The sequence below is a fragment of the Gracilinanus agilis genome, chromosome 2, assembly GCF_016433145.1.
Source record: "Gracilinanus agilis isolate LMUSP501 chromosome 2, AgileGrace, whole genome shotgun sequence".
Classification (NCBI taxonomy): Eukaryota; Metazoa; Chordata; class Mammalia; order Didelphimorphia; family Didelphidae; genus Gracilinanus; species Gracilinanus agilis.
In genome coordinates this window covers 540,447,226-540,467,892 of record NC_058131.1, presented here as the reverse complement: position 1 = coordinate 540,467,892, position 20,667 = coordinate 540,447,226, and the positions used below count along the sequence as shown (strand labels likewise).

General features: G+C 32.8%; 1 protein-coding gene across 2 annotated transcripts in view; it reads left to right on the top strand.

Moving 5' to 3' along the window:
* UNC13C (unc-13 homolog C) overlaps nt 1-20,667 on the top strand; it is a 717,151-nt gene that overhangs the window by 124,446 nt on the left and 572,038 nt on the right. For both annotated transcript variants that reach the window (XM_044665156.1, XM_044665155.1), the window contains exons 2-4: nt 4,311-4,333; nt 4,929-4,990; nt 12,358-12,360. In XM_044665156.1, coding sequence (XP_044521091.1) covers nt 4,311-4,333; nt 4,929-4,990; nt 12,358-12,360 — 88 coding nt within the window. The remainder of the gene's footprint in view (nt 1-4,310; nt 4,334-4,928; nt 4,991-12,357; nt 12,361-20,667) is intronic.

The following is a 20,667-nucleotide window of genomic DNA, read 5'->3' as shown; positions in this document are numbered from 1 at the left end:
ATCTCATTACATATTGTCCATCTTTAGGTTTTAAGATGTGATTTATAGTTTAAACATTTAAGAATTTATTGAACATGGCCAGGGCCATACATACTTCTCAAGATCTTAGACTTAAAACATATCCCTATTGATTTCATCATCTTTTTTTGACTACTGAGAATTAAAAAAAATAGTTTGTCTTCTCAGTAGCCTCTTCATCTTTTTTATCATAAGTATTCTTCTCTGACCCTACTCTAGGCCCTAAGAAATGTTTTTACAAAAAGTTAAGTACAAAACAAATGCTTAAAGGTGATTAATACAAAACAGTATTTTCCTGAGCTCTAAATGGCCAACACATTTTGTCATCTCCAAATGTCTTTGATTCTACAAGGCTTAATAACCAACCAGCCATGAATAAAACAGGAACTTAAAATTTATATTACTTAGAAACATGTGTATTCAGCATTCATTCAGTAAATGTTTATTACACTTTTAGTCTACACAGAGTACTGTGTTAGGTCCCTAGAGTGATAATAAGACTTAGATTAGGGATAATAACTTCTCTTGTGGAATATAAAGTGTGAGAAGGATTAATCCAAACAGATAACATTCCTCCATATCATTCTGATAGGTTCACAGGGGACTTAAAAACAAAGTATTATTTGAAGCCTGAGTGGAAGATCATTATGCACAGGGTGATGAAAAGGAAGCTTTGTGGGAAAGTTGGTGTTTAAGATGGAATTTAAATAATAAATAGGATTTCCATTAGCAAAAAAGGAGGAAAGATATACCAGTTAGAGGGAACAACATGAAAAAAATTATGGAGTGAGGCAGAGAAGAGAGCAGACCTTAGGTCATGTTGCAAGAACAAAGAATAGTTCAGTTTTGCTGGGGCCAAGGAGTGAGTAAAATTAAATGAGACTGGAAAGGTAGCATGACATAAAGACCTTGAATTCCAGGAGAAAGTGTTTGAAATTTACTTGACAGGGAGTAGGGAATTACTGAAGACTTTTGAGCAGAGAAATGACATGATCAGAATATTAAGGAATATTAGAAGTAATGAATTTTAGCCCAGAAAGAGCATAAAGAACATTTTAGATTGAAGAGAGAATAGAAATATATACAACTATTAAAAGAAGCTATTGTAGATGATAATGAATGTGGTAGAAATAGAAGAGAAAATAGATATAAGAGTTTTTACAAAGAATTTTATATAGATTAGAATCCACAGGATTTTCTGTTTTGATTGAAGAATTAAAGTAAAGAGAAAATTGAAAGGAAAAAAATCTGAAGTTTTGACAGAATGCTTGAATCAAGGAGAGAAATAGGTTTATTGGAAAAGGTGATTTTTTTTTCAGTTTTGAATATGTTGAGTTTGAGGTACCAGTAGGAAAGCCAGATGGAGCAGTGACTGTGACATACTGCCCCTTGCCAGTATCATGCACAAACATGATTAGTGAAATAGGAATAGCTTACTGAAGAAAAAAAAAAGGAGGTGTAATGTTCTTTTTATTCTCCTAGGGAAAAAAGGTAAGTATTCTTAAAATGTACATCAAGTACAAATATAAAATTGTAGGAATTTTTTCTGTGTGTGTGGACAATAATTAAAGAATAAAAATTGCTCTGTATATTAAAATGTAATGAATATGGAACATAAAACATGGCATTTTAGAGCTGAATGGGACCTCAGAAATCCTGGGGAGAGGAAACATATTTTAATATGGAAAAAAAGGGTACCTGACAAAAGAATAATAAATAAACTTTAAAAAAAGAAAAAAATGGAATTCAAGTCAGAATACATAGTTTTTGTTTGGGATTTGGCAATTATTTAATTTACTGTGGAACAATGTGTAAATTGGGGTAGCTAGGTGGCACAATAGTCGTGAAGACTCATCTTCCTGAGTTTAAATATGGCCTCAGACACTTCTTAGCTACGTGACCCTAGGCAAGTCACTTAGCCCTTTTTGTCTTAATTTTCTCATCTGTAAATGAGCTAGAGAAGAAAATGGCAAACCACTCTAGTATATTTGCCAAGAAAATCCCATGGTGCTGGGTCCAAATTTGGCCTCAGACATTTCCTTACTGTGTGACTCTGGTCAGGTCACTTAACACCCATTTCCTAGCCCTTACTGCTCTTCTACCTTGTAACCAATACAGAGTAATGATTCTAAGATGTAAGGTAAGGATTTAAAAAAAAAATGAAGACCCCAAATGGGATCAAAAAAAGTTTGACATGACTATAATGACTGAACAACAATGGGCAAGTCATTTTACCTTTGACCTTATCTTTTCTCCTTTGGAAAACAGAGATACTAATTCATGTGCTACATACTCTTTAGAAAATGTTTAGGAAAATTATTTAAAAATTTTAAAGCACTGAGTAAATGTGAATTCTTATCATGATCTGATCATGATTAATTGATAAGCAGCAGAGACAAAATTGGATCCCAGGGTTCCCTCTTCCCTCCAATGCTTGAAAAACACATGTGTCTGTGTGTATAAAACATGCAAACTTATCAGAGAAATCTGAATCCTAAGCTGAAGAGAAATTGAGTGTCCTTTTGTCTTAAAAAGAAAGTATATGTTAAATGCATGATTGTACATATTAAATTACATTCTTTTTCTGTTATGTGAGAAAATAATTGATCAGTAAAAATGTTCATCTATGGTGAAAATTCAGTAACTCTTTTCCCATGCCATCTCCAAATAAGAATGGAATTATATCTGCAAGGTGATGGAAGGTATAGAGTATGCACACAGTAAACCATTTATCAGCTATTCTCTTTATTGTAGGAACAAAAGCAATGTCTTTTTCTGAGCACAAAACTTTTCTGAACATTCTGTCATCCTTATAAAATTCTTGAACTGGATCCTGGTTCTAATGTTAATTATTTATGTAAAGAAAATTCAGCATACAGTGAAATGTGCCTTGGGTCCATCCAAGGGAAGAAAATGATCCAATGAAATGGACTGAGGCTTCAGTATTATATAACTATACACTATTTACCCCAAACAGGAGCTATTAGAATTCTGTACTAAACTAAATATTGTTTAGCATACTTCTTTTCATAGCAAAATGTAATTCATAAAAATAAGATAACGGAGAATTATCTATTTTTAAAAAATCGGTGAGATAACATAGAAATTCAGAGCTGGAATGGACCTCATGTAAATCTACTATTAGCTCAATTGCCTCATTTTGCTGGTGATGAAAGCAAGGTCCTACAAGAGTAAATGATTGTCTCCAAAGTCATACAGCTAGTAAGGGAATGGGTGGGTCTAGAATCCAGAACCTTAGACTCTTGGAATAGCATCCTTTGCATTGAACTGTATTGTAGTGTCCTAGAGTTTGTTATTAATGACCCAATCCTTCACCATCTGAATCCTCATCTACATGTTTTGTCGAGTAGAACTGATATTTAGAATAATAACTTTGGTGATACTGGAAAGTAATAAAAAAGAGTTCAAGGTATGGATCCTATGCTATATAATGAGTAAAGAAAATGGATTGAGATTAAAAAAAATGTTTTTTCACCATTAGGATCAAACTAAAAAGAGAAAAATTAACTAGCACACCTCTTCCCTTTCTTTCTTACCCTATCCACTTTATAGGGGTTTGAGTAGTTCCACTTCTTTTATTAGCATGAATAAATACAATCAATTTAAAAACAATAGTACAAAATGCTGCTGGGTAAAATATATGAGAAGACTGTGGAATTGATCATGGTATAATCAAACATGACCTAAATTTTAGTTTTTAGCAACTACTCAGATATCCGAACTATAACTGACAGGGATGTTTAATTAGCTTTAGAGATCTGAGAATGTTGAATTTGGAATCCCCTCATTGGTATAACATTAATCAAGGCACTTAATTCCTCTAGGCCTCAGTTTCCCCAAAATCCTATAGCTATTTAGTGGTGGGTTTGGGGGTAGGCTAGTACTCACATCTCTCAGTGAAGAGATAATCTAGTTTACCTTTAAGCTCTTTTATAGATTTCAATCTTTAGTCCCAAATTTTATCATCTGGTATGAGTCTTTTGACACATCCAGAGATGCCAATAGATAGTTTTAATCCCTCAATGTGTCAAAACTTTGCAAACATTTGGTACCCTTTCATGTTCTTATTCTATCAATCATACATGTATTAGGATGATGAACCATTCATATTCTCTGGGTTATTATGCAGCAATTTTTACTTTTATTTATTATTTTTAAAAGAATGGTAACATTATAACAATTGGTTCACATATATATGGATATATTTAGATTTTTTTCTTGGAAATTCTTTTATCTAACATTTATTCCCTCTTTTCCTGATTCTCTTTCAGATAGCAGTTCTGTGGATGAAAAGGTTTCAAATCATATTTTTTTCCTAAGGGATCTTGTCTATTGTCTATGTTTGTCTGTGATATATTTGACCAGTTTTTTGGTTCCTTTGTTTTAGTTGTGATATCTGCATGTTTCCCAGCTTTTCATCATTTGGTTGTCCTTTGAGTGTCTCTCCAATATGTTGCATTTATTAAGATGTTAGCTTCTCACAGCTGTGCTTCCTTTATTTCATATCTGCCAACCTAGGGGTCTGCTACGGTCAAACACGGAATCTGTTCTTATGTCTGACTAATCGTACACTTCCTGAACACATCACAGTTTTCACTACTTAGTTCAAGATTTATAACAGAACTAGTATTGGAGAAGACAAGCTGTTGTCCTGTATTCTCCCACTACTTTTTGCAAATGTTGACAGTCAATTGTCACAAAACTCCAAAACAAAGAAACAAAAAAATCACTCTACCTCACAAAAAGACAGTAGATTTGACTTGCAGCTGACCCTGCCTAGCATTTTTCATACTAGGTGTTATATGTATAGTGCAGTTGGCCTGTGTCCTCATTATGCAAATATGTACCTGTATAATGCTACATATGTCTTTTCTTATTCTTCATTTAAGGCTCGAATAGTAAGTGGGAGTGGTCTGGATGCTTCTCAATTCAGTGCTCTCCAAGCATTTGGGTAAGTATAAATTCACTGCCTTTCTTATCCTTTCCAACAAATCTCTAATGCTTTCTCCATCCCCTGAAGAATCAAGGACTACAATTAGTTTTGCTTTCAAGAATAGAGGGGATTTTTAATTTTTCTTAAGAAGAAAGTAGGAGAAAGATAATAATGCAATGGGTTGATTGGTAATATTGGGCTTTATTTTCTTAGATGCATGTAATCTAAAGGAGTAGCAAGATATATGTGGCATATGTATACACAAACACACACACACACACACATATATATATATGTATATATATATATACATATATATATATATGCAAGACATTGAATCATAAAGACCTGGATTCACATCCTGTGTTGTTTATACTAGCTTTGTGATCAAAAGTAAATGCCTCCAAACTAAGTTCTGGACCATTTGCTAGTTTTCATCAGTGGAAGGGGTGATAACAATGAGAGTTCCCTACAAGGAGGAAATCAAAGGTATTTGATTGGACTCCCCACAAATATGAAGCAAGTGACAGGGTAGTATGTTGAATATATTTTGGGAATCAGACTCAGATTCATCTGAGTTCATGTCCCACTTCTTACACTAGTTCTGTGACCATAGATAAGCCATTTAACTTTTCTGAGTCTGAAACAACTTTCTTAATTTTATCTACTAAGTTATATGATACTCACACTTAAAAGGGCTAGATAAATGCTTTGTGGTTTCATTTAAACCACCAATCAACTCTTATTAAGTGCTTTTTGTGAACAAGAAACTGTGCTAGGGAAATTAAGGATTTGAGCTCACCTTGGTGGTGGAACTCTCCCAACCATGGATTCACAAAGCCTTTACCATATAATCATTAAATTACTCAGAAAAAAAAACACAATATGTGTGTGGAGGGAAGATTTATGTTATTTCAGAGTTCAATATTTGCATGCAAGCTTCTAAATAACTTTGATCATATAGAGCTTCCTGCTATCGACAAATATATCTTATGTTCAAGTGTTAAAGAACTAGGGAGTCTTGCTCAATGATTTCTTGACTTGGAGATCTTACTGGTACATCTTGTTTTTCTTCATGGATACCAATCAAAATATCAAAACAACTATGTCCAGGATGACCAAAATGCCTTTGGGGAAAGATCTCTATAGCTTGTAGAGTGCTACATTTGCACATCATGCTACTACTGCTTTAAAGTGAAAAGAATCTATAAATCCGGTTTGGGTTGGGGTTGTGCTCCTAATTCAAAAAAAACTATGACTTTAGAAACTTAGTAGAGTTCTTTGATCTAATAGCCATTTTAGTTAAACCCTGAGGTTATACATGAGTTCTAGACTTCAGAATATGAAATAAACTCCAAAGATCAAGTTGAAAAGGTCTTCTTTCTAGTTTATTCATCAAGAGATTAATAAAAGTCAGAAACCATTTCCCAAAGTGATTCTAATAAAAAGGGATCTACCGTGCATATATTGCCAGGGGCAGAGTAATGTGCTTGAAAGAGTAGTGAAGTACAATTCAAGCTAGAATCTCAATTGTGCTGCTAACCAATGTATAATTCCAAGAAGCATAGGTATAAAATGATTTCTTCAATTTCATCTCTCATGAAAGTCAGTATATAGAATATAAACTTGCCCTCGTTATTTTGATTACATGTGAGGATAATGGAAAGAAAAAGAAAAAAAAAACTTTTATTAAGTGCTTACTACATGCCAAGTATAGGAATAATTACATTATGGGATCTAGAATTGAAAAGGAACTTAGAAGTCATCTCTATTATCCTAAGGAGATAATAAATATGGAAGTACCAAAAAAAAACATGAAAGGCTAGATAAGTATTAAGAGAAAATAAAGAATGTAACATAATATATTTTTATTTTGGGATAGAATCCTTGGTTCATATTCTAGTTCTGATAGCCATTAGGTTTATAATAATAAGGTTGAAATTCTTGGCATCTCAATTTCCTTGTCTTTATAGGGTTACTAGTGATAACTCAACATGGTAGTATGAGCAAATCATTGAATTTGATAACTTCTTTGGACCTATGTTCTTCTTCTGTAAAATGAGGTAGTGTCAAAGATCCCATCTAGCTTCAAGTTTATGATTTCGTGATTTACTTTTGCTATCCACCTCATTTTTTATGATGAAATTACTTTGTAAACCTTAAAACAACAAAGAAATCCATTTTGCTGTTACCATGCACTATAAAGTAAATAATAGAGCACAGAATTTTAGATTTGAAAATTACCTTAAAGATAGTGAAATAATTAAAATGGGTTTGACAAATATAAAAATTTTTAAAAGTTGTGGTCACCATTTATAATAATTAAATACTAAATCATGAGACTGTTAGTAGCTTTAGTAGCTTTATTACAGCAAAATAGTAATAGTAAGAGAGGGAAATGTAGGAAGGAGGTAGAAAATATTGCCTAGCTAAAAAATACCCTAATTCTGGTCAGAGTGCTTCTAGACCGTGAATGTGAATCCACATGCAAATCTCACCAGCCCTGTAGAGTGTCTCCAGCAGGGTGTTTCAAAAACCAAAGACCAATGCTGAAGAGGCTGAGCCACAAAGAGCAGTCTCTCATGCCAAGGAGGCAAGAGTCTCACCCAAGTAAATGTCCCTCTTCAGTCTAAGTCTCCAACACAGAAAGCTGAATCTTCACCAGAGTCCAAAATCCAAATCAGAAAGCTGAAATCTGGAGCCTCAAAAGACAACGAGCCATCCAAGAGCTCCATCCAGACCTACAAAGAATCTCACCAGAGCTTATGCCCACAAGGCAAAAGAATATAGAAAAGAACCCCAGGGTCCCAGAGGTTCCCACCTATAAGCAGTTTTCTCCACCAATCAGCTCTCCTTCTCACATCTCAGGAATCAATCACAGTCTTCTAATTTGCCTAGCACTGTGGGGGGAGGAGGGGTAGTGCTTGTGGTCTTTTAGGGTATAAAGTTCCTTTCCTCATAAAAGGTTCTTACTAAGTATTAATGACTAAGTGTGAAAGGAGGAGCACTTCAAGTTCTTGACTGATTAACTTAAAATAGACAAGGAAAGTTTAAATTCTCTTTCACAGATAGTCAAATTTAAATCTTTCATTTTACAGATGAGAAAAGTGGGATCAAGATAGGTAATGAGCCAAAACCATTATCACCTGTCCAGCTTTAGCAAATGTGGAATATTATCCCAGTTATCCGTCTCTAAGTTTGCCATTCATTAAATGGGGAAGATTTTGTAAATATTCTTTTTTATGTATCAGAGCTCTAACAGTCTTTAAAGTTCCCAATTAAAAAATATATATCATGCCCGAAAAAATACTTGGAGGGATATTGTTTGAGATTGCTCAAAAATTAGATAGTTACTTGAACAAGATTCTGAGTACCTGAAATATATATTTCTTGGGGAAGCATAAATTATTGATATGCAATGTCAAAATCAATTTAATTATATTTAGATTAACTAATTGAACCAGAAAAACACAGAAAAATTATCCATAATAGAAAAAGGTGCTGATGTTATTCTCAAGCTCACAATATTTTGTTTTTCCTCTCAGAGTTTCTTATATTTTCTTTTTAATATCTCTTCCCTACTGATACTTGTTAAAAATGTTGTTGTTCAATCATGTTTGATTCTTTATAACCCCATTTAGGGTTTTCTTGGTAAAGATATAGGAGAGGTTTGCCATTTTCTTCTCCAGTTCATTCTATGAATGAGGAACAGAGGCAAACAGGATTAAGGGACTTGCTCAGGGTGACACAGCCAGGAAGTGTATGAGGCCAGAATGAATTTAGGTCTTCTTGACTCTAGGCCCAGTGCTCTATTCATTGTGCTATCTAGTTGTCCTTGTTAAGAACAGATAGGTTTATATACCAGAGGGGACCTAATTATCTTTTTTGGTCAATGTGTCTCTGCCCCACCCTGGACACAGCAAATCACAATTCACCTATAAAATTAAGTTCTAGTATTGGAGAGTTGCCTGATGCTTAGAAAAGTGAACCAATTTGTCCCTGGACACATACCTAGTATCAGTGTCAAGATTTGAACTCATGATTATTAATTCCAAATCCAACACTTTATCAAATGTGCCACATTGCCTCTCAATTCAACTTTCAGTTTGTTTAATCCAAGATTGAGAGTAAAAATAATTTATAATATAGTCAATTTATTCTGGTGAATGATTTTTTAAAAATCTGTTAGCAAATATAAATTGGGATTCTAAGGTTTATTGTATGAACAACTAGTATCTGTCTTAATTCTTTCCCCTCTCTATCCACTTCTTTCTAAACCTGTAGTTAAACTTGATGCTTTGTTTATATATGTGGCTTTGCAGTATTGTGGTCCAAGGGATGGAATTATTCACCTCAGATGTTCTGGGAAGTATTCTTTTCTAAAAATTAGTATTTTTTTCTTCCTATTTCTTGTTCTGGTCAGAAAGGTCTATAATGTAGCTCTTTTTCTTTGTTTTGGGGGGCATTCTCTCCTGTTATTGTTTTCTTATTCTTTGTTGTTCTATTGAGAAAGCTCTCTTAACATAAATCTCATTCCTTGTTATGAAGAACATTCTTGTTTAAATATTTAGTAAGTTTTTCTTGCTTCTTCTTTTATTCAGCAAGTTCTTTAGTGTAATCTCCTGCCTTATTGAATGGATTCTTTCTTTGCCCTGATTGCTTAATAGTCTATCAACTCTGTAGATGTATCAAATGATCTTTAAATTATAATAGTATGAAGGATTTGCCACTTCCAGGTTTTTATGATAAACTGTGACTTTTTTCTTTGTTTTATGCCACTTTAAGATGAATACTTTTGGGGTTTTCTATCACTTTAAGATAGAGAACTACATTTCCATCACATTATCAATTTTGCTTTTATAGAGTACCTGTGGTTAAACTTTCTCAAAAAGCAACATTTTCTAAAAAAAACAAACTTGTCTTTACTTCTTATACCTATGTTATAAGATGAAATATTACTCACAGCACCTTAAATTTGATTAAGTCTCTTATCCTAGAAAACTGAGAATGGGTTTGAATTTCAAATGTGTACTCTTTCTCTATTGCTGATGACACCAAACTTAGAAAGAAATTGGTAGCATCTGCTGACTCCTGAAACTGCTGAATCTTTTTCTCCTCTTCTCTCCTCATTCTTCATTTGAAAGTAAAAAAAAAAGGTATTTCATCTTTCCCCTTCTTTAGTGGCAGAGTACATAATGCTGACAATAATGACATCATGATGACTCATCTGAAGTATATGGTTTGTAACCAAAAGGCTTGGATTTGAACCTTTCGTTTCCTCATCTATAAACTTAGCAGATTGAACGAGATGACCTTTTCTGGCTCTAGAACTTGTGACTCGATTCTTTCACTTAAAAAAATTCTATTCCTTCTCCTGATGAAATGAGTATTTGGGCTGTACCTAATGGAATTTTTTTATTACTTGAATTTTGGTACCTCAGAAACAGAAGTCCAAATTTTTATCACAAATATTTTTCTAGTGATATTGTATGGCTGTGAATCATAAAATTCCAGGTGCTAGAGAAATAGATTCGGACATTACCCAGAGAACAATGGAAAGAAATACTGTGGGCAGAAATGAGCTATAGCATATACCAATGAAGCATTGAAGGTGAAAAGTGTGCAAGATTTCATCAGACACACACAATTGGAAAGGGAGGAAAGTCAGTCATACAGCAAGATAAAGGGATATCAGACAGCCCATGGCATGAATTTAATGTCAAGACCTAGAGGAACACTCAATATACTGAACAAAGCATGGAAAACTTAAGGAAGGATACAAACATGAGTCACTTGTGGTAATACATGGATTCTATGTGATCTTTGCTGCTAGAGATAAGTGCTCATATATGAAATCTGGATCTCAAATTTGGTATCATGTAGGATAAAAAACTTTCACTAAAAGCTGTTATTAGAAGGAGATCTTGTGCTGATCTTATGCTGATCAGAATCAAGAAAGTTTTGTCTTGTCCTAGACATTTCTAGTGCCCTAGACATTTCTAGTGCCCTGCTAGGGAGGATGTGCATATCTTCCCTAAGCTATATTAAGGTTGTCTGTGGAAGACTCCTCCATTTTTCTTCTATTCTCAAAATAGCAGCCTTGACCACACTAGAATTTAATTATAGAATGAATTGAATAAAATAAGAAATTGAAACTCAAGAGAAATAAAGACATGGCAAAGACTCCTAGCTATCCCCAATTAAATTTAATATACCTGACCCAAAGGAGTTATATTCAACAGTAGTGAAAGAATTGATCAATGAGATTACTGAACTGCTTGCTTTCCCTGCATTCTGAATAATAACAGACATTGGACAAGGTGCTATCAAACTAGAAACAAGCAAACAGTGTTTTGGTTTTCAAACAGAAATACAGTAGGAAGGAAACAAATTAAAATTTGTATATATACCAGGTACTCACTAAGCTCTGGGTTACAAATACAAGTAAGAAGACATACAATTCCTGCCCTCTAGGAACTTTTATTCTAATACGTATATGTGGGGAAGACAATACACAAAAGGAAGCTAAAAAAACTGAAGTAGTAGCAGAAGGTTATTTAGGTATCTGGTGCTGGGAAATGATTTTTTACTTCATACAAAGTTAGCAACAGGCTCATGAAAATGAAGCCATCCCGATCTTGATGCTTCCACAAAATGGAAGCTTCAGGAGGAACTCACCAATGGGAGAAGGGAGAAGAAGATAAATGCTTAAAACTGTAGGTCTGCAATCTTTACATGTTCTTGGAAAAATTCTAGTGAATAACACAAAGGGAAGTGGTAAACCCCAAGACTTTCTAATAAAAAGTCACTAACATAATTTTTATAAGAACATTTGATGACTGTCATAGGCAAAGTATGTTGTGATTTCAAAAGGGAATTTGACTGTCATTCTTATCGACAATGTTGTATTATGTTAACCAAATAACAAGATAATTAAGGTTATTCAGAATTTAATTAACAATAGGACTTATATAATATTAATCAATACACCAAACATGGCTTAGAGTTAGTGAAGTTTTCTGTACTCTTTTTAACCATGTTCCATTCAACATTTTATTGTTCACTTGTATGACGGCACTTAGGACTTCTAAAGATTGAGAAATCCAAGAGGGATAGTTACTTAGTTGAATTGTAAAGCCAGGAATCAAAATGATCTCAGCTGAAACAGGTCAAATTTAATAATGTAAAATGCAAAAGGTATAAGTATAAAAGTCCCATATGCTTTTTTAAAATACATAAACACCATTTTAAAAGTGTAGTATGAACAGGAAAAGACTGAAAAGAGAAGAAAAGAAGGATAAAAAAGGGGAAAACAACTTGGACATAAAAAGATGGTAATCATAACTATGAATGTAAATGGGATGAACTCACCCATAAAATGAAAGAGGGTAACAGAGTGAATTGGAAGCCAAAATTCTACAATATGCTGTCTATAAGAAATACATTTAAAACTTGGAGACACATAGAGAGTAACAGTAAAAGGATAGAACAGAATGTGTTATGCTTCAGCCAAAGTTAAAAAAGGAGTAACAATTATGATTTCAGATTGATTTTAATGGAATGCTATTATGCTATAAGAAGTGATAAAAAAAACTGATCATAAAAGTATCCTGGAAATGCTTATATGATATGATGCAAAGTGAAGTGATCAGAACCAGAAGAATGTTGTATACAGTAATAACCATAATGTATGATAACTGAAAATGACTTAACTATTATCAACAATGCAAGGATCCAGGACAATTTCCAGTGAAGCATGAAGAAAATGGCTATCTATTGCTATAGAATTAACTGATGAAGTCTGATTTCATATTGAAGTATATACCATCTTCCACTTTATTTCCTCCATATATTTTTTATCTAGCGAAAGTGATATTTGTCTTCTTTCACAATATGATGGACAGAGAAATATGCATTGTATAGTAACACATATGCCACCTTTATCATATTGCCTGTCATCTTAGGGAAGGTGGTGTAGTAGGAGGGAGGAGAAGAATATGGATCAAAAAATATCACGAAATGATTATTAAAAATTGTACCAACATGTAATCTGGAAGAAGAAACTCTTTAAAAAAATTCAGGATTCGTGATGAGAGCCTAGACAGTAGTCTAAGTGTAAAAGACCTGGAAATACTATTTAACTGTAAGTTAACATATAGTGGACAAAAAGGTACCTAAATATAAACTAAGTTTCAGAATAGAGGTTATATTCCCATTTTTTGTGCCCTAATCTGGCCCCAGTGTGTCTATTTTGTTCAATTTGTAAAATCACATTATGTAGGAAAGATACTGATATGCTGTAGTTAGGAGGTACATTCACTATTTCTGGATTTTTAGAGCAACTAATACCAGGACATCTAGGTAGGAGTAGTGGCATGATTTTTGGAAAATGTTGGTTCTGGCTTAGAGACAATACTGAATCCATGTCCTTGATTCTAGGAATCTGGCTTGGGGGATGGACATAGTTCCCTAGGTTGTCCTGGTACTCCTCCCCCATTCATGGCAGCATTTGACTTGTTGAGATGGCAAATTGGATCCAAAACTTTTCTTTGATGGTCTATTTCACTGTTTTGGTAGGGCTTTTGAAAATTAATGAATTATTATTAATAATTCTATATCGTTATATGTTAATTATTAAATAGGAAGGATTCATACAATGAATACTTATTAAATAACACCTACTGGATAATATGTATGAAACTAAGAGAATAATCTATCTTGTAGAATATAAATTCCTTCAATGAAGCAATTATTTTGTTTTGGCTTTTGCCTCTTCAGTGGCTACCACAATTCAGTGTATCATAAAATATAGCATGGTGTAAATATAAAAAATAATAAAGGCTGCTATAATAATATAAATTAGTATTTTAATTAAAGCCATGCTGATAGATAAAGTTTTTAGACCATGCGCTTGTAAGAATTCAAAACCGCTGCCCTCGCCATTATTGTCTCCTGTCTCCTCCCGAGTCTGCTGGCCAAGAGCCCACTCCCACCTAACCCAGGAGCTTTAAACTCCTCTCTGCATAGAGATGTAGGCCTCCCCATGCCCAAAGAACTGGAAACGGAAACCCGTTGGACCACAGGAAATGTAGTTTGATACATTTCCCATGTCCATAGAAATATATATGCTTTTAGATGGCATTTCCCAAATTTCACTTTTCCAATGGTAAATATAATTATTTTTCTGCAAATATTAGGATGACAACTATAAAAGAAAATGTGACTTTTTATACCAAAGAATGTATAGTTTTTATTAATCCTGGTAAAAGCCATCTGTTTACTAAACTATTAGATGCCAAAAACAAGTTCTCCCAGGGGGAAAAAAAGAAAAAAAAAACTTCAAGGGCTCTTACAAAAATCTATTAATGATTACAAAATCTAATGTAGTACCTGTTTGTTTGTTTTTTTTTTAATCTCGAAGTATGGATTTCTAAGACACAGGTGAGAATGGCAAGACAATGGGAATGATGTGAGTCAATCAATAAAAAATTATTATTATGTATCATATGACAGACATTGTGCTAATCACTGGAGTATAAGTACTTAGAAGAAAGACACACTCTTCCATCAAGGAGCTTACAATCTCAAGAGGAAAGGCATATATATATATATATATATATATATATATATATATATATATATATATATATGAAAATAAACATTGGGGAGAGGAATACCCTTTCCTAGGATGTAATGAAGAAGTCCAAAGGAATCTAACCAGGAAAGAAATCAAGTCATGGCTTGACTTGACTCACTTCTTAAATGGAGGTTTGGGGAGTAGCACTTAGTATCTCTTTTTAATCAGTGGGGACTCATGGCCAGTAGGCACAGATGAGGTATGAATTTCCAGATCTGACGTGGGCTTGAAGGATACAGTTTTTACTGGGTGAAGCAGGTTAGAGAAACCCAAAGGAGTACAGTAAGGTAAGAAGCAAAGAAGTTATCACCAATCAGGAATGATCTTGAATACATTTTTAACCTAGAGTGTTAGTAGGTTTGTACTTATTTTTAAATAGACAGGACTCTTCAAAGGAAACCATTTTTGATATGCAAATGTTGGATCTATATGTAAATATATTGAAAAGATTCATTTAATAACATCATGTTTGTAGAGGGAAGTTTGAAGAGTTGCTAGGAGTCTAACAACTACAGGAGATCAAGAAAAATATCCTTGATGACATGATCCATGAGCTGAAACAAAAAGGAAAACAAAAAAACTCAAAGGGAAACAAAAATTTTGAGGGGGTACAGGGGTAGAATCAAGGAGAAAGGCTGATTAGAAAGTTCAGGGAATGACACATAGTCCATAGTGGGAGAGAGAGAATTGTTGGTAGTTGGTAGTTGAATTGGTAGAGAGAAGCAAAACAGTGCAGTATAATGGAAAAAAAACCCAACAACAAAATACTGGAACTTGTGTCACAAGATCTGGGTTTGACTTTTGGTCTTGCTACTTATTAATATTAGTTTGTCACTACTTATAGATAACAGGCAAACCATTCAACTCTGAAACTTAGTTTTATCATCTCTAAAATAATTATATTATTAATGATTGCCTTTGCTTTAAATATCAAATCAGATAATGTATGTAAACTACTTAGTAATCACAGAATGTTATGCAAGTATAAATTGTTATTGTGATTTCCATCCTTGTGAATGAAAACTTCCTAATCCTTTTCCTCTTCTATATTTTATGTGTGCATCTTTCATCTTCATGAAATATATGTGTGTATATTTATTCCAGACAAAAGCCCTTATTTTTTCTATTAAGCACAATATTATTATTATATATTATTATTATTTTTATCATTCACATTTTTTTCTTTTCCATGAACATCATTTGTCTCTTGGGATTAGCTAAAGAGAAGATCTTTCAGGCATATAAATTAATGATTTCCCCCAGCATCTCCCAGTACTTGTAGAAATAACATTAAACATAGCTGTTTATTTTCTATTTATTTGTTTCATGGGTAGACTCCCAATGTTATACTCATGGGAAGACATAAACCAGAGTTGTATAAGATAGACAATCATGTATGTATAGTAGAAATTTCAGATACATTTGAGCATTTGTTTTTTTATCTCATTATTTCCTATTTGTTTTTTGTGTTCTATTTTATAATATGGTTGAAAAGTATTCACAGAGATTCATTTCTGATAAATTAAATTAAATGCAATTAATTTCCAATCAAATTAAGATTTAGGGAAAATCTAGAACCACATAGATCTCATTCATATAATCCAAAGAAATTAGTTTTTAATAGATTTCTAGGTATTATCATTCCTCCTACATTTTGAAGAGAACCACTGATATCATGGGCTGATTCATAGGTACAACTAAAAGGAAATATATAAAGGTAATATATAAAGCAAATTCCTTCTTTTATAGATAAGGGTAGAAAAAGGAAAAAGTATTTATTAAATACCTGCTACTTCAAGCATTATACTGTGTTTAAAAATTTTTAACCCTAAACATAAAGCAATAAAATGATAATATAATAAAAGATCATGGAAGTAAAAAGTAAAAACTAATTAGAGTCTAAATAACTTAGTCTTAAAGAATGAGTGGGTTAAAGAACAAATCATAGAAACTAAATAATTTAATTAAAGAATATAGTAATAATGAGATAAAATATCAAAAAGGTATGGAATATAGCAAAAGCAGTAATTAGAAGAAAATTTGTGTCTCTGAATGCTTATATTAATAAGGCAGAGAAAGAAAAGGTCAGTGAATTGTGAATGCCATCCATGAAAAAATGAGAAAAAGAAAAAATTAAATATCCTCAACTAACCACCAAATTAGAAATCCTAAATATTAAAGATAAGATCAATAATACTGAATGTAAGAAAATCATTGAAATAGTAAATAAATCTAGGAGTTGGTTTCATGAAAAAAATTAACAAAATTGATAAACCATTGGTTAATCTGATAAAAAAAAAGAGAGGGAAGAAAACCAAATCACTAATATTAAAAATGTAAATGGCGAATATATCACCAATGAAGATGAAAGTAAAGTAATTATAAGAGTTGTTTTGTTCCAGAATGGTTGTGTTAGTTTACAATTCCAACAACAGTGTATTGGTGCCCGTACCATATCATCTCCAATATTCATCATTTTCCATTTTTTTTTGCCAAATTAACCAATCTGATAAGTGTGAGGTGGTACCTTAAAGAATGTGCATTTTTCTAATCAATAGTGGACATGCTAATTTCTTAAAGTTGCAGAAAAACATTTCTAGACAATTGTTCATAGTGACTTTCTTGCAAAGAAAATTTTCAAAAAAATATTCATATGATGCAATTCATAATTAATCAAGAGGACAAAGCTTATTTTATACAAAGTAAATAAGGGGTTCACTTCTGTCTCATTGAGAATAATAAATTGAAGCCCATAGAAGGGAAATTACTTGCCCAAGGTCACATAGTATTCACCATATATCTTGAACACAGGTTTTCTGCATCCTAGCCCAATTCTATTGAACTTCAGATTTTCTTAATTTTATTTGTTACTTTAGTCTATAACTATATTGGAAAGTTTTTTTCCTATATAAGAGATTTGGGGGATTGTATATCCAAAACGGTTAAAATATGCTTTGTTCAATTTGCCTCTAAGGAGGACCTTAATCACCTGATAGTTCTACCTTAAGTAACTATAATAGCCTTTCTATCTCTTTTTTTCCATCCTTTTCATTCTGTTCTTAAAACTAGATCACCCTTGAAAATCTGCCTGCTAAATGTGTTGATATAAAACTTTCCTTTTCCAGCAAATCATTCTATAGATTGGTCAGTAAATATTTATGCTGTGCCTACTTGGTGCAAAGTCCAGTAGAAAACTGGCCTAATATCTTTCCAATCTTATTAGTGTTCAATAGCATTATAAACTCCTGGAAATGAAGGAGAAAGGGTTTAAGATGGAAAATAAGTTCTCTCTAGCTCTCTGGCAATTCAATGATCATATTTCATTTAGCTAAGAGTAAGTTTAGTATAATCTTTCTTTAATGTAAAGTTTAAAATTTCCTGTCATCTTTGTAGTTAATCTTCTTAAGCATATCAAGTTTTCTAATTCATCAAGAATAAGGTTAAAATGTAGGAAAGGCATTGCACTTAATCCTGTCAAAAAGAAGTAAAACAGGTGATAAAAATGTATAAAACACAACAGAGAGCTATATCCTGACTAGTGCTATTAATTAGTTATGGGAAAACTTGAGGTACTGTGACATACAGCACTGAAGGCAGAGTCAGGAAAACAGGTTCAAATCTACCTCTGATACTGTTTATTTTTGTGACGTTTGAGCAAATCAATTCGCTTCTGTGTCTCAGTTTCAAAATTTGTAAAATAGGGCTAATCATGGGTTTTAGAGGAGGCTTAAATGAGGTAATATATGTTTAACTATTTGAAAAGCGCTAATTGTTATATAATTACTGTTGTTCAAACATGATATTAATTGAAATAAGTTTTGAGCACTCTGGTCCATGGCCATAATTTTTTTTAACAATGATTTTTCTTTCCAGATTACATGTTGATATTTTTAATATTTGTTTTCTGATGTTTTACAATCCATATTCTCTCTCTCTTCCAACTTTCCACCCTCCCCAAGAAGGCAAGCAATATGATATAGGTTGAACATATATTATCATATAACCCATACTTTGACGTTCATTAACTTATGAAAGAAAACACACATTGCTTACACTAAGAAAAATTCACAGAGGAAATAAATGAAGAATGTGCTGCCACCACCACTGCCACCCTCTTTGGCTGTGAGATTCTTGAAAAAGCTGTCATAATATCTTCAGTATAAAATAAATATTCAAATGAGTGTTATGGTTGATTTCCCCAACATTATGAATTCAGATGGTAGCATTTATTGATAATGTATTAATAATATTATGGTAAATTGTCATTTTTCAGGGCCATATTTATTGTTAGTGAATGTGGCCTTGACCAAGATGTATCCTTATTGGCATTTAAGCTGATTTTAGCCTTGTTTTTACTTTACTTTGTTTCCTCAAATTAGCCAGGTTTTGGAAGTAGCAGTAGTGCTACCATAAGTATAATTAGGTATGAAACACGGTGCAAAGAACCATGGATTCATGTTTCATTTTTTGTTAATAAGGATACCTGTTTAGCATTGGGAGGTCTGTTGAGTAGTGAGGAATTCTGTAATATGGATGAATCCTAAAATCTGATCCGTGAACCTTTAATTTTAAGATAACAAAGCCTTAAGGCTTTTCTAATCTATTTTTGGCTCTGGATATCTCCCTTCTGTGAATGAATTCTGAGAGAAAAAAAAAAACAACCTGAATCTTTAAATATCTTTTAGAGTTGAAATTAATCCTAAAATCATGGAGTTTGAATCACTTTAGGGAAATGTAGAAGGTTCTTCATTCTGACTGAAATGTTACTGTTTCCCTCTTGTGCTTAGAGGAGATGTACTCATTCTCTCCTTTGATTACAGCGTTTACTCACTGGTTCCCACCAGAATGTCTGACTGCAGCAATATTAACCACTGAGCTATAAACTTGCTGTTTTGAGACTTATTGCTAGTTTTATGGGGAGAATGTGACTCCCATACCTATAAAATATTTTCCATTTTCTTTAGATGACACTGTACAGGAATTCATTTATTTGAAAGAGTCATTTCCCCAACAATTTAGTAGACTTTTAGAGACATTTGTTGCTACTACTTTTGGATTTGTTTATCTCATATTTCCATTTACCATTTCCAAAAATATATATTTTTCTAATCTGTTGCTTTTACAATGGACTCATTTTGCTGATTGTATATCTAAAGTGAATTGTGGATAGCATCATTTCCTAAGAATGATAAAAGCTAGCCTCCATGAAAGTCCTATCCCCATGGCACAGAGGTGACTCTTGATTTCTCAAGGGCAATGCCATAAAATATGGGAAGCTTCTATTCTGTCAGAAAGGCATTGAGTATAGTTTCATACAGATTTTCTTTCCCCAAAACCAGTCTAAGTAAAGAGAAACTTATCATTAAAAGGCTGACTACTTCAAGATTTATTCTTTGGTTATTTGAAACAATATAGTGAACAGAAATGCTGAAAGAACAATACAGTCTTAATATTCTACTGCAGAAATTATGCTAGAATTGTAGAAAAAGTGGGCTCAGAAGGTACAAAGAATTATACATTTTTAGGTGACCTATAAACATTTATTTAATGGTTGGTTGTCTAAATGTGAAATTCTTGTCCCAAAAAGCATTGAATCATCAGGCTACTGGAACAACTGAATTATTAATTTTAACATTTTTCCTCTTTTAACTGAAACTATAAAGTAATAAGGAAGTTGCTGTAAGTGGAAGGATGGCTCATAATTTCTCCTTGGAGAGGCAAATAAAGAACTAAGTTCTACTGAGTGATCAAAGACAATATGAAGTCTCACTTCATGCAACTTTTGCTTATCTCAACTTGAATTAATGCCACTCATTGAAGCTATAAACTCTCTGTGAATTCTTACATTTGGCAGCATGATAACTGATCATGTGATGACCCAACAGCTTCACTACAGAGAGAAAAGAGAAAATACAAATACAAATCTATGTACAAAATTAATGTATTTAAGCTAATACTTTTCAGCCTACAAAAATAAGGAATACAATGCTGTGGAATTCTAAAATATGCATTCATATTTGAATAATGGTTGTGGCATTTCCAATGATCTCTTCTCAGC